At 32.4% G+C, this 14374-nt stretch overlaps 1 protein-coding gene across 5 annotated transcripts in view; it reads left to right on the top strand.

Annotated features, from left to right (window-relative positions):
• ATG4C (autophagy related 4C cysteine peptidase) overlaps positions 1–14374 on the top strand; it is a 178098-nt gene that overhangs the window by 48467 nt on the left and 115257 nt on the right. For 3 of the 5 annotated variants that reach the window (XM_037827044.1, XM_037827042.1, XM_037827041.1), the window contains exons 4-8: positions 3850–3933; positions 7969–8202; positions 10177–10507; positions 12332–12402; positions 13414–13550. In XM_037827044.1, the coding sequence (XP_037682972.1) occupies positions 3850–3933; positions 7969–8202; positions 10177–10507; positions 12332–12402; positions 13414–13550 (857 nt within the window). Of the gene's footprint in view, positions 1–3849; positions 3934–4855; positions 4871–7968; positions 8203–10176; positions 10508–12331; positions 12403–13413; positions 13551–14374 lie in introns of those variants that run through there. The other 2 variants (XM_037827045.1, XM_037827043.1) reach the window with 2 other exon arrangements.

Here is a 14374-nt window from a genome sequence, read left to right as displayed (position 1 = left end):
CTTGACCATTTGTCCCTAGTATTTGTGTGATACTAGTAAGGTATTCCTATTAATTATAATCCGTAGTATGCAATAGGTAGATTTTTTTCCATATGCCGTTCTGTTGTGAACTCTCTGTACTAGTATCAGACCTTAGAAGTATATCATGCAAATATTTATCTGTATTTGTAGTGCTGATCTGTGATATATATGCCTTTAAACAACCCCTTTCAATCCTATTCACCTCTGGTAATTCAGATTTATACCTTTGTTTCCTTCTAATAATTTTATAGTTTAAGCTCTTACATTTAGGTCATTGATCCATTTAGAGTTAATTTTTGGAGATGGTAGGGGTCCAACTTCATTATTTTACATACAGATGTCCAGTTTTTCTAGCACCATTTTTTGAAAAGCCTACTTTTTCACCATTAAATGGTCTTGTCATCCTGTTGAAAATCAATTACTATAGATGTTTGGATTTATTTCTGGACTCTTAATTCTGTTCCATTGATTTATGTGTTTACCCTTATGCCTTTACCAAACTGTTTATTACTGGAGCTTTGTAGTACGTTTTGAAATTGGAAAGTGTGTGTACTCCAAGTTTGTTGTTTTTCAAGACTGTTTTGACTATTCTGGTTCCCTTGTGTTTCCATATGATGTTTAGGATCAGCATGTCAATTGCTATAAGAAAGCCAGCTGGGGTTTTGATAGGGATTGCTTTGAACTCCGTTGGTCAATTTGGTGAATATTGCCGTCTTAACAACATTAAGTTTTCCAATCAAGGACACAAGATGTCTTTCATTTATTTAGGCTTTCTTCAGTTTTCTTCAGTGATGTTTTGTAGTTTTTCGTTTTCAAATCTTATACTTTTTTTTGGTAAAGTTTTCCTGAGTATTTCATTTTTTCGATGTGTTTTCTTAATTTCATTTTCAGATTGTTCATGGTTAGTTTTAGAAATGCAATTGATTTTTGTATATCAATTTTCCAGTTTGTTAATGCTGCCATTATGCAAAATGCCAGAAATTGATTGGGTTTTATAAAGGGGAGTTATAAGGTTACAGAGTTACTGTTGTAAGGTTGTTAAAATGTCCAAATTAAGGCATCAACAAGACGACACCTTCACTGAAGAAAGGCTGGTGGCGCCTGGAACACCTCTTCAGTTGGGAAGGCACATGGCTGGTGTCTGCTGGTCATTTGTTCCTGGGTTGTGTTTCAAAATGTCTTTCTCCAAAATGTCTCTGGGCTTTTGTCTTTACTCCTCTCTCTCAGCTCCTGTGCATCCTTGCTGCTTTCTCCCAGGGTGTTTCTAAGCATCTGGGGGTCTTCTGTCTGCATCTCTGAACATCTCCAAGCATCCGCCAGCATCTGGGTCTGTGTCAGCACTTAGGTTCTCTCTTAAATACTCCAGTGAACTAATCTACACCCACCTGAATGGGTGGTACCCACACCTTCATGGAAATAATTTAATCAGAATTACCACCCACAGTTGATTGAGTCACATCTCCATAGAAACACTCAATCAAAATTTCCACCCTAATCAAAAGATGAATAAATCTGCCCCCCACAAGACTGCATTAAAGAACATGGATTTTTGGGGGACATAATATATCCAAACCGGCATAATCAGTGTTTTATCCTATATTCTTGCTGTACTTATTTATGTTAGTTCTAGCAGTTTTTTGTAGTTTTCTCAGGATTTTCTGTATATTAGATCATGTCCTCTGCAAATAGAGACTTTTAAGTTATTTGATCTTCGAAGATTAGGCTATGTGATAAAGATTTCCTTTGTAAATTCTGAAAATTGTCAAAAAGGTACTCAGCTAACATATCTTATTTTATCAATATCCTAGGATTTGTTACTTAACCTATTATTTATATATATTTAGTTTTCTGTATCTAGATGTTTAACTGAGTGTAGTAAAATTATGGTAATCAAATCTCTGAGGAATAGTTTGTTTAGAGTTACAAAGTATTCTAGATAGCTTTAAATTTTGGAGTGTTATTTTCATATGATTGTATTGGCGAAAATTTTTCTGTATTTTCCTTTCTTACAGTTTGTGTGGTGTGAGTGATGTAGGAAAGACTAATATTGATTGAGTGTGCATTATGTGCTAGGCACTCTAGTAGATACATTGTATACCACTTATATAAATCTTGCAGGTCTATGAGATAGATTGTGATGTTCTTTTTTTTCTAAATTAGAAAAGAGATTAAGTGACATGTCAAGGTCACGTAACTAGGCAAGTCTTGGAACTAGGATTCAAATCCAATATCCCCAGCTCCCTAATCTCCCTTTTCTCTGAATACAGTATACGTGATTTAGGATTATTTTTATCAAGGTCAGTAGTATAATATGCTGAAGATGGGGCTAGAGCTGTCATTGAACTTAACATTTGAAAGACTGTGGTCCCTAGTTTCTTGAAAGAGTTTCATTTCTGCTTTCTTTTTCTCCCCATTATTTACATGACTTTGTGAGATCTATAAACTAAACTTCCTTTTTGTAAAATTAATAAGTATATCATCCTTATTCTGAGTTTTTCTGATCCTCCAGACAATCATGATCATCTTTATTATTTCTATGCCCTTTGTCTTATTAGCATCTTTTAAAGCTTTGTTTGTGATTTTCAAATTGCTGTCTTAATGATCATAGTTTCTTTGTCATGTCCACTACATTAGAGACTCCAAGCAGATCAGCAGAAGTGCCCAGTTGAGCCCAGTCTACCCACAGAAATAAAGCCACTATGTGAAATTAAAATAAAGTTGTTTCAAATTATTATAAGTCTTGGGGTGGTTTGTTAAACAGGAATAAATCATTGAAACACTGTCCCAGTTTATCTCTTATGATTTTTTTTTTGTAATTGAGATAAAATTTGCATACAGTGGAATGAACAGTTCTTAGGTATACAAGTAGAAGAGTTTTGACACATCTATATACCTGTGAAACCCAATTCAACATATAGAAAGTTTTCATTGCTCCAGAAAGTTTCCTCATGTTTCCTTCTGGCCAATTCCTACTTTTCATAGTCAGTCACTCTTCTGAGTCAATTATTGAATGACTACTTTGCCAAATATCCAATGTGTCAAGTATACTTGCTTTTCTTAAATTATTTAGTTTTATTTAATTATTTATGTTGAGAAATAATAATGTTTAGTTGTCTGTCCCACTTCTCTGCTGCCTGGAGACTGAAAGGTGAAAAGCCACAAACATACAACTTTTTAGATGCTGGCAGATTAGATGGAAGTTGGAAGATGCTGAAAGTTTAATGGGAAATTGGAAGAATTAAGAGTTAGCAGTTAAACTTGGCAATTAGGGGTTGGGAAATGGAAAATTGCTGCGGACTGCTCTATATACCACTTTCAGACATTTGTTGAAATGATAGTTCCTCAGGAAACTTTGGAAATCATTTTTATCATCATAAGCATTAGTCTATTGTGTAATCTTTTCCATAAATTACTTCATTGGGTTTTCAAATACTTTAAACTTTTTTTGTAATTATGAGATGGAAGGAAACACAAAATTGATAATATTTTTTGCTTTTGGTAAAGGAATTCAGTGTCAGGGAAACCAGGGTAGAATTTGTGCCTTTTGAATTTCATACCATAAGAACAATGGAATCTGTTTGAAAATAAAATTAAAATTTTTCTTCTCATGTTCTTTACATTGATAGAATTTGGTTAAAATTCTTAACTTTTTAAAAAATTGCATAAATGGGCTGTATTTTCAGCTCGTTGTCCAAATATTTTACAACTCTATGGAAAATACACATCTATAATTGATAATTGTTGGTTTGAAATTAAGTAAACAATATGCTGGCATTTAACCTGAAATCCTTTTAGTTGCAAAAATTTTTTTTTTCTTTTTTCCTTTAGGTTGGGTGTTGAAAACAAAGACATATTTTAGTAGAAATTCTCCTGTCTTATTGCTTGGGAAATGTTACCATTTTAAATGTGAAGGCAAGTGCTGAATTTGTAAACCATCAAAAAATCTTGATAGAAATTTATTGCATAACTGTTCTCATTATTTTATTTTTAGGTTAATCCACATTTGGCATATTTGTTTTAAATAACTTTGGTTTATATAACGTGTAAAGTACTTTCATATGGTTTGGGTTTCTTGAGAACTCCTTGAGGATAAAGATCATATCTTTTCTTATACTCCTTATATTTTTTTGCTTATAATGGGGGTGCTAAATAAATATTATTTGAATTGTTATCTTAATATTCTTTATCATGTTCTCTGATAATAACTTTAAAGTATATGTTAATAATTACAATATCGTCATAGTTAACCTGAAAATGATAAATTTTCCAATTCTTAACGGTGCTCCAATTTCTGAAATTACTGATTTTGTGATGCTTTTGAATTTCCACAAATGCTCATCTTTGTGTGAGAATGACCATTGAATATTAAGCTATTTTTCAATAATTAAATCCATATTAATCAAACTTTTTTACGGTTGGAAAAAATTGGGACACTGCATGCTCTCAGATATCTTATATCCTCATAAAAAGACTGACAAGTATGTAACTATAATTTCAGGCAAAGAAAAGCATAGTTAAGAGTGATAACTGAATTGCAAAATCAAGAGAGGAGGTGATTAATTTTGACTGTGTGAATAGGGAAGGATACTATAAAAGTGGAATTTTGCTCTTGAAGGATGAATAGGAAGTTGCAAAATAAAGAAGGGATGCATTTTAGACAAATATAATGACATGGCAAAAGCAGGAAAACAGCAGGGTTAGACTATAGGACAAGAATAAAGAGTATGCATGTTAAGATTCCTTGATATCTTACTTTGATGTTCTCCCCCTCACCTCCTACCAAAAGATTCCTCAGCAAAGCTCCATCCCTAGGCTGGTTTCAGTTCAGAAAGAACATTTATTGTTTCAGGTATGGATCTTAGACTGAGTCTGTCTAGTTTCTTTGTTACCCTCTGTACTTCTTAAAAAGATTTTTTTTTTTTTTTCTTGTTTCTGTGTCCTACTTTTGTCCCTGGGTTACAGTGATTTTCTATGGATGCTCCTTAGTCCAAAAATTAGGAAGGGGAGAGCCTTACCTCTGCCTAGGTTATATTAAATCATTTTGATCCCTGGATAGAACTGGTATATTAGAGATAACTTCAAATTACAGTTTTTCCTTAATGGCTCCTAGGACCATCCTACATCACCTAAGAGAAAACATGGAAATGTCCTGGTCAGATGGGCACTGTTATCTGTGGCAAGATGAGGCTTGCTAAAAATAGATAAAATCCTTAATTACCTTCTTCATAGATTGCTCACAGATACTCTGGAAAAAAATGTTTGGTTTTGTTATTTGGTCAAGATAATACTAACTGGGAAGACCATTTGGTTTTAAATACTGCAAATCTTGGCATCAAAGTACATAACATGATATCTTACACTGGCAAGGGAAAACTATATTAGTAAAAGTGCTTGTAGCTTACAAAAAGTTGCAAGATGAATTTAAGATCTTGAAAGAGCAGGACAGATTTAGCATACTAAAAATAATAATAAATACTAAAATAATGTAATTTTTGCAAACATGTTCTGTAACTAGAAGTTAAATAATGGGGCAGAAATCAAGTTTAAGAATCTTGTACTTGTCATTATGAATGAATTCATTGTGGATGTCTTAGGGGGTTAGGAGCATGCAGATTTTAAAATTATTCAGAATGTTGTATTTCTTACATTGAGTAGAGTTTTATTTTTTTTTCTTGAAAGTGGATACACAAATTTTTATCTTTTCTATGTATGAATAATTAATAATTTCAAAACCTTTAAAGAACTCAAATAATACAAGGAAGAAAATGCCCTTCTTTTTTTCCTGGATTCTATCATATCTTCTGCCTTGATACTGAAGTAGACACTTGCTACTATGAGGAGAGCTCGGTGAAGATGAGGCCAACATGCTGAAATCATCAGAATTGGAAGACAGATATAACGTGATGCCATGAGGAACTGAATTAACCAACCCAGAGCCACTCCTACCTCAGGACTTCTGCTTGTGTGTGATAATAAATCCCTTTATTGTTTAAGCCATTTTGAAATGGACTTTGTTTATTGGTAACCAATAGCATCTTTTCTGGTTTGGTCTCCTGTAGTTTTATAACAGCCTGTATTTCTGCTCCATCACAAATATCATAATAAGATTATTTACTTTTTTAATTGTTCGTTTAATATCTCTCAACTGCTGGACTGTAAGGTCCTTGAGAGTAAGGACTGTGTCAGTCATACTTTCAGCAGTAACACTATTGCCTACAGCACAGTGCTGGCATATAGTAAACTCTCAGTAAGTATCCATGGAGTGAATGAATAACCTTATTCATCTAATTCCCTACTGGTGAATATTAAAGTTGTTTCCAATTTTTGTTATTTCAAATAATGCTACCAAATAATATTTCAAATAATGTGAACATCCATGTACATGTCATCTATACACATATAGAGAACTTCTCTAGGGTAAATACTTAAAGGTGGATTTGCTGAAACAAAAGGTGTGTATGTTTTCAATTTTTCTAAATACTTTAAAATTTCTCACAAAGAGTTGTACTAGTTTACCCTCCCGCCAGCAGGGTTTGAGTTCTTTACATTTTTGCTAATACCTGATATCATCAAACCTTTAAATTTTTGCAAATCTGATGAATAAGAAAGAGTATCTTGTTGTAATTTGCGTTCCTCTTATTACTAGGATAAGCATTTTATATTTGGCCATTCAAGTTTCTACTTAAAAATCACCTGTTGGTTTTCTTGGTTCATTTTTTTTCTTGGATTGTTCATATGTTTCATGTTGATTTGTAGTTCTTTTTATTTGGAGACTGTTTTAGTTTCCTTGGCTGCTCAAGCAAATACCATGCAATTGGTTGGCTTAAACAATGGGAATTTATTAGCTCACAGTTTTGAGGCTAGGAAAAAGTCCAAATCAAGGTGTCATCAAGGTGATGTTTTCATCCCAAAGACTAGTGTTCTGGGGATAGCTGCTGGTGATCTTAGTTCTGGGCCCATCTGTACATGACAATACACATGGCCGCCTCTCCTGGCCTTTCCTGGGTTCCTTGACCTTCCGCTTCTTGCTTCCTGTGGTTTTCTCTCTCTCTGTCTGAATTTCATTCAGTTTATAAAGGACTCCAGCAGTAGGATTAAGACCCATCCTGTTTGGGTTGGGCCACACCTTAACTGATGTAACCTCATCAAAACGTCCTACTGACGAGTTTACTCCCACAAGAATGGATTAAATTTGAGAACATGTTTTTTTGGGGTGCATAGCTCACACCACCACAGAGACAGATCTTTTGTCACACACACACATTTGCACCCCTATACAGAGAAAAAGAGTGTAGGCACATGCAAAAGCACCAGTGTCGCAAATATCTTTTAATTTCCAGCTTGCTATCAAACTTTTTTTGTGGTCTCTTTTGTCATTTAAATATTTTTAAATGGTATATATGGGTAGTAACAGTTTCTGAAAAATTATATTTGAATTTAAAAGTGACTATACATGTTAAGAGTTATATAAAAGGATGACTATACATTTAAAGAATTTTTGTAGTTTTGTTTTTTTAACTTGAGTATACATCTTCCTGAAAATAAATACAGATTTTAAGAACTGAATGTAGTTATACACATTTACACATGTTGACAAATCATGATGTTTGATATGCAAATAGCCATTCAGAGAGGTATAATATCTAATAATATCCAAATCAGGCAAAAAAAGATTTTTATATTATGACTGCATTGAAGAGTTTATTATACATGGAGTGTAGATATTAAACAACTTTATTATTAATAATACCTTATGTTAGTTAGCACAACAGTGTACAAAACATTTCATTATTCATTCTCATTTGATTAGGCAGAATATTGTCATTTTAAATCAGTAAAAAAGGATTAGAAAGATTGTGACACACTGTATATATGGTAATAAATACTGCTATTGACGTTTACTTGCTTAGTTATTCTTGGTCTCTAGTTTATATTTTTATTTTATAGATGAAAATAAAATGTTACCTGCAAGATCAGGATGTGCAATAGAAGATCATGTAATTTCTGGAAATGTAGAAGAATTTCGTAAAGATTTCATTTCTAGAATATGGCTGACATACCGGGAAGAATTTCCTCAAATAGAGGGCTCAAATTTGACAACGGATTGTGGTTGGGGCTGTACATTGAGGACTGGTCAGATGCTGTTGGCTCAAGGACTCATACTACATTTTCTTAGTAGAGGTAAATCAATCTCTGATTTTTAAAAATTTGTATTCCAGCTTTCAAACTGTATGACATTTCCTGAGATTAATTTCTTGACTCCCTGATATTTTCTCAAGTTGTAACCAATCTATGTATTACATTTTTATTGAATTGGGACAGGTATAACTTATATGTAAACTTTCATGATTGCCTTTTCAAAAAGATAAACACATCTGTTATCCTTGGTCACCACCATGAATTAAGTTAGTTCAATTTTTGATAGGCTTTGTATTTTTGTTGTTGTTGCTATCGTTTCTTTCCTTTTGGTTGAACTCTCTGGATTATGTCTAGTTCAGTAAGTCCTGGGTAGGTCAATAGCAGTGACTTGTCAGTAACAGAGACAGATAGCTAGTATTTTTACATTATTTAAATCTAAAGTGTTTTTATAAGCTGGTTTCTTTATTTCTCTCTGTATATCAGTGGTATTTTAAAATTGTATTTATAAATATGATTTTTAAATTTATTTTTTATTTGTTTAAATCTTTATTGTAGTAATATGTGATTTTTTTTAGTCAGTCATACTTAATTGATTAGGCATATTCTTAATATTCATCATGCTTAGATTTTTGGATCCTCAAGATGTCATTGATACCTAACGTGCCACCTTTCTTGCCATTTCTTGCCATTTTTTATAATGTGTTCATTTGTAGGAGGATTTTAGTTTATCATTTTAGGCTATTGTATCTGATTAATACTGTTCTCAGAGTTTTTTAAAAAAAGTGTTAGACAATTTCCTTACAATGCATGGCAAATATTTAGTAACTCTTCTGTAGAGTTTTTTGATGAGATTGTTAAAAAGAATGTTGACCCAAGAGTTGAGTGGATAATACAAGGAAAAAGGATTTTTAAAAAATATTTTTCTGGGATAATTTATGTGTTGTCTTATGCAATCATGGGCAAGGGTTAGAATATTTTTCATCATTCCCATCAGGGCTTTGAATCTGACTCATTTTGTTAACTGAAAATTATAAATATGATTGGGGACTGTCTTGTTATTAAAAACAGTGAAGTAATTTTTTATTTGAAGCTATATTTGATTTTGGGGAGATCTTTGATCTTTAATGACTTCATTTATTAACTTTTCATTTCCTAGAGAATTGGTATTACTCTGTAACAATGATTAAGTCATTTTGAAAGGATTGTATAGGAAAAAATAATTTTGGAAAGAAGTTTTCAAACTTCTATGGTCAGACTTTTATTTTATTATATAACTGAAATAAAGTATATTTTCTGAAGTTATCCTCTTATGAATACTAAGAATGTTAGTAAATATGTTTATTGTGCCTTTGGGTAGTCAAGACTGGATACCTGATAAGGAATACTGGTAATGGAATACAAATGTCTATTCCATCTTAGCACCCTCAAAGAAAATAAGAGAGCAAATTCCAGTATTGTTCATTTGTACCTGAAATTCACTATTTTTTCTGTTTTGTCTTTTATTCATGTAATGTTTTCCCTCATTATATGTCATATATTCCCATTTTAGAAATTTTGGAAACTACAGAAAAGTCCAAAGAACAATATCACCACCCAGAAATAAGCATCATTGATATATTAGCGTTTTTTCTTTGCTGGTACATTTATTTTTTTATAAGCAAGTTTATTGAGGTATAATTTATATACCATAAATTCAGTCATTTAAAGTGAACAGTTCAGTGCTTTTTAGTATATTTACAGAGTTCTTAAACCATCATCATAATCTAATTTTAGAACATTGTTATCTTCCTAAAAAGAAACTCATACCCATTAGTAGTCACTCCCAACAGTCCCTTTCTTCCATAGGCAACGATTAATCTACTTTCTGTCTCCAAAGATTTGCTTATTCCTGAGTTTGCTATTTAAGTTTAGTAACCTATGTAGCTTTAATTAACGGCTAAAACTGATGTTAGTAAAATCTAGTAAAAAGTCTAAGTATTTAAAAGATCTGAATACCTTGCTTTGAAACTACTATAGCTTGGACCTGGCCTGATGCTTTGAACATTGAAAATTCAGACTCTGAATCATGGACTTCCCACACTGTAAAAAAATTTACTGCATCATTTGAAGCATCGCTGTCAGGGGAAAGAGAACTCAGAACCCCAACAATTTCCCTGAAGGAAACAATTGGGAAATATTCTGATGATCATGAAATACAAAATGAAATTTATCACAGGAAAATCATCTCTTGGTTTGGTGATTCTCCCTTGGCGCTCTTTGGCTTACATCAACTAATAGAATATGGAAAGAAGTCTGGGAAAAAAGCTGGAGATTGGTATGGACCGGCCGTGGTTGCTCACATTTTAAGGTAAAATTGTTTTAAAATCTTTCATCTTATGACAGAAGTCCCTAAGTTCAGAGATACTGATCTTTGCAGTGTGTATTGTAGCTTTTTAGGTCTAACTGTGTGAGAATGTTCATAAAGGAGATTTCCATTTGCTACTAGGGACAAAAAACACAAATGAACAAGAGAATATGAGCACTGATATTGTAACTAGTTACATTTAGTTTATTTACTGACAAGCTTTTTCTCTTCCCTATAGGTAGAGATATCCGAGGTCTCTTTCTAACCCAGATTTTCATTAGACTTCCTTACTGAAGTGTTCTAAAAACTAACAACTCTTTCAGCCTTGGAACATGTATAACATTTGAGTTTTGTTTTTAAGTAATGTAACCTGGGTTCTGTAATGTACTGATAGTGCAATGAAATGTCAAGAGCAAAAATTGATATTTTTAGCATTTCTTTTCACACATTAAATTCTTATGAATTGTAAATGTATGGGACAATTAATATTATAATGATATTATAGTAAAAATAAAGGGTCTGTGACATTCAGGGTGGATACAAAGAAGTCAGAAGTCAAATTTCCCTGTTATCTCAGCTTTTCATGTGCCATTTATTTGGATACTATTTAAGGTTTTTTTCTTTGTGTTATGTGTTGTGTTTCCCAGTGTTATCATAAACTGGACTCATCATATGTCATCTAAGTATAGTATGTTGTGGTAAATTTACTCCATTTAGATTCATACATATATTTGAAATTATAAAGCATTTTTGCACATTAACATGCTTTTATATTTTATGGCCAGATACTTTACAGTTGAAAAAATATTTGCCTGATGTTTTTAATTGGGTTAGTTTTTAATAATAATAATGTCAAGTCCAACTTGGTATGACATTTCTAAAAGCATAATCATAAATGCATAGTTTCTGCTCTTCAGATAGTATGTTCTGTACCTCAGTGGTCAGCAACCTTTTTCTATAAATTGCCAAAAAGTAAATATTTTAGGCTTTGTGGCCCTTTTAAGGTCTCTGTTGTACATTCTTTGCTTTTACAAGTCTTTAAACTGTAAGGACCATTCTTTGCTTGCAAGCTATACAAAAACTGTCCATGGGCTGGATTTGACCTGTGGACCATAGATTGCCCATCCCTTTTCTAGACTAGCCCATAGACACATGCATAATAAGGCATGTTAAATAAAGATACTTTATATTTTCACAATTTGCATTCTTTCTTTTTAGAGATGCCATTGTGATTTTTTTCACACCATATGATCCATTGAGAACATTATACTCAATTAGAAATATTTTTCAATTTGCAGTTTTATTTATAGACTTCCAAGACTTGACATTAGGGAATTTATTTGTTCAGGTCATAAAAGATTTTGAATGAAGGTAAAATGGTCATGCTGTTGTTTAAAGAAAAAAGATTTTCTTTGTAACAGAGGACAAAGCATACAGTAATTAGCTCCTAATGTGTAATGGAAGTGAATATAAAGCAAAGCTTGAAGCATATTAAAATACCACTGGTTAGAAAATATTGAAAATAGCCAAGTGAGTGGTTGAGAGAAATTTTTTTTGGGGGGGGGAGGGATACAACTTTATCCCAAAGAAATTTTTTTATGTATTTCATAACTTATGCTTTAATGTTCTTTGAGTAAATTAGTGTTATTCAACTTTGAGAAATTTGACTCCATTTCCAATACCATTCAAATGGTAGGTTTGAAACCAGACATTATAGTTAAGAAGGAAAGCCAGGAAAATGATAGCCTTTTTTTCCCATTAAGTCTTTAGTTACTAACTAGAAATGTTACTTAGTATTTTAAAGGATGATGCTTGTTATTTTCTTAGAAAAGCAGTTGAAGAAGCAAGACATCCTGATTTACAAGGAATAACTATTTATGTTGCTCAAGATTGTACAGGTAGGGAATGTATGTAATCCTATCTGTTTAATTTGATGAAATTTTTCATGTATTTAGCTTGTCTTTCCAATTACACATATTATCTTTTTTTCACCATGCCTTTGCACTCATATTATTACCTGCATCTTTTACTCTTGTAAATTCCCCTTGCATCTTTTACTCTTGTAAACTCTTATTCATTCTTCAAGAACAAGCTCAAAGTTTACACCTTTGGTGATGCTTTCCCAGCTCCCATCAGGCATTTGTTCCCTCCAGCCTATTATCAATACAGGAATCACAGTGTTAAAGTCTAAATCTGACCAGGGCACTCCTCTGCTAAAAAAATTCTTCAGTGGCTTCCCATTTCACTCAAAGTAAAAACTGTTCTTTACAGTGGCCTTCAAGAACTCACCCAATCTGTTTTCTGTTCCCCCTAATCTGTTAACTTTATCTCCTAACCTCATTCCTGGTCCCTTGCTTGTTTCCCTTCAGAGACACTGGTCTCTTTTTCCTGGAGCATGCTAGCTTCACCTGCCTCATGGATATTGTACTTGCCAGTCTTGCTTTGTGGCATGCTCTACCTCCAGATATTTGCATTACTTCGTTTCTTACTTTTAAAGTCTTTACTCAAATGTCACCTTCTCACAAGGCCTTCCCTGATCTTATTTTAAATTACCTTCTCAGCATTCTTATTTACCTTTCTCTCTGTTTTTCTTCAAAGCACCTATCACTACTGACATATTTATTTATTATCTCTTTCCTCCTATTTGCATGTATGCTCCATGAGGGCAGGGTTTTTCTTTTTTTCTCCTTTTGGTTCAGTGCTGTAGCCCCAGGGCCTAGTATATGGTGGCCTCACAGTAAGTATTTATTGAATGCATAAATGAAGTATGTATTTTTAACTTGTTGAGACCTTGATAGAAATGTCAGCGATCAGATGACTGGCCAGTGGCAGGGGGAAAATACTAGGGTAAAATATTTCTGAAACTCACTTTTATAAAATTTAATACATATTTATTATATTTTTCTCAGTTTACAACTCTGATGTAATTGATAAACAGTGTTCTTCCATGGCCTCTGATAACACAGACGACAAAGCTGTTATTATTCTAGTTCCTGTTAGACTTGGTGGAGAAAGAACCAACACTGACTACTTAGAGTTTGTAAAGGTATGAAATAAGACTTCAATTTTTTTTATAAAAGGCAATACTAGCTAATATGAAAAACACAGTAGGTTTGCAGCCTTTTTTCATTTAGATGGATAGTAATGATTTTACAGTTGTAGATTGTAAAGTTTGACATTAGAGATTTTAAATTTCAGTATTATAAGACCAGATATAATTGAAGAGCACAGTGTTCTTTGAAAAAAATGAAAAGCCCTTTTATCTCTGTAGCTAATCTAGGAGACACAGATGTAGCAATATTATAATCTATAATTTACAGTTTCCATTATCCTTATTCATGATTTTTAAAAGTATATACCTTTGTTTATTCATAAAAATCCACGTAAAACTTTTTCAAGGTAATTATTGAAACACACTGATTTTTGTATTACTACTATCTCTTTTCTTAATTTGTTTTCTGTGCCACCATGAGGTTAATAAGAGATTAGAATGATTATTTATATAGACAGAAATGATGAAGATAGTATGGTAGAGCCTAAGGGAAAATGCAGATTGCAGATTAAATAAAGGAAGAATAAATACTGCATGTTATCATTGAAAAATATAAATTTTAACAGTTTAAAATGTTTTAAAACAAATTTATCCTTCTTAATGTTTAAACATTTATTAACCAAATATAATACCTACTCATTGTTAAAGAATTCAGAAAATATAAAGAAGCAAAACAAGAAGAAAATCCAACTACCTGTTAAACATTTATATAAACAGTTTATAGAAACAGGGTATATAAATATCCCTCCAGATATTTGTCTTTCCATAATTATGTATGTGTATGTAAATATATACTTAAAATATATATTTTAAAACTA

This window comes from Choloepus didactylus, chromosome 2, assembly GCF_015220235.1.
Source record: "Choloepus didactylus isolate mChoDid1 chromosome 2, mChoDid1.pri, whole genome shotgun sequence".
NCBI lineage: Eukaryota > Metazoa > Chordata > Mammalia > Pilosa > Megalonychidae > Choloepus > Choloepus didactylus.
Note: the sequence above shows the minus strand (reverse complement) of the source record. Positions and strands in the feature narration are given on the sequence as shown.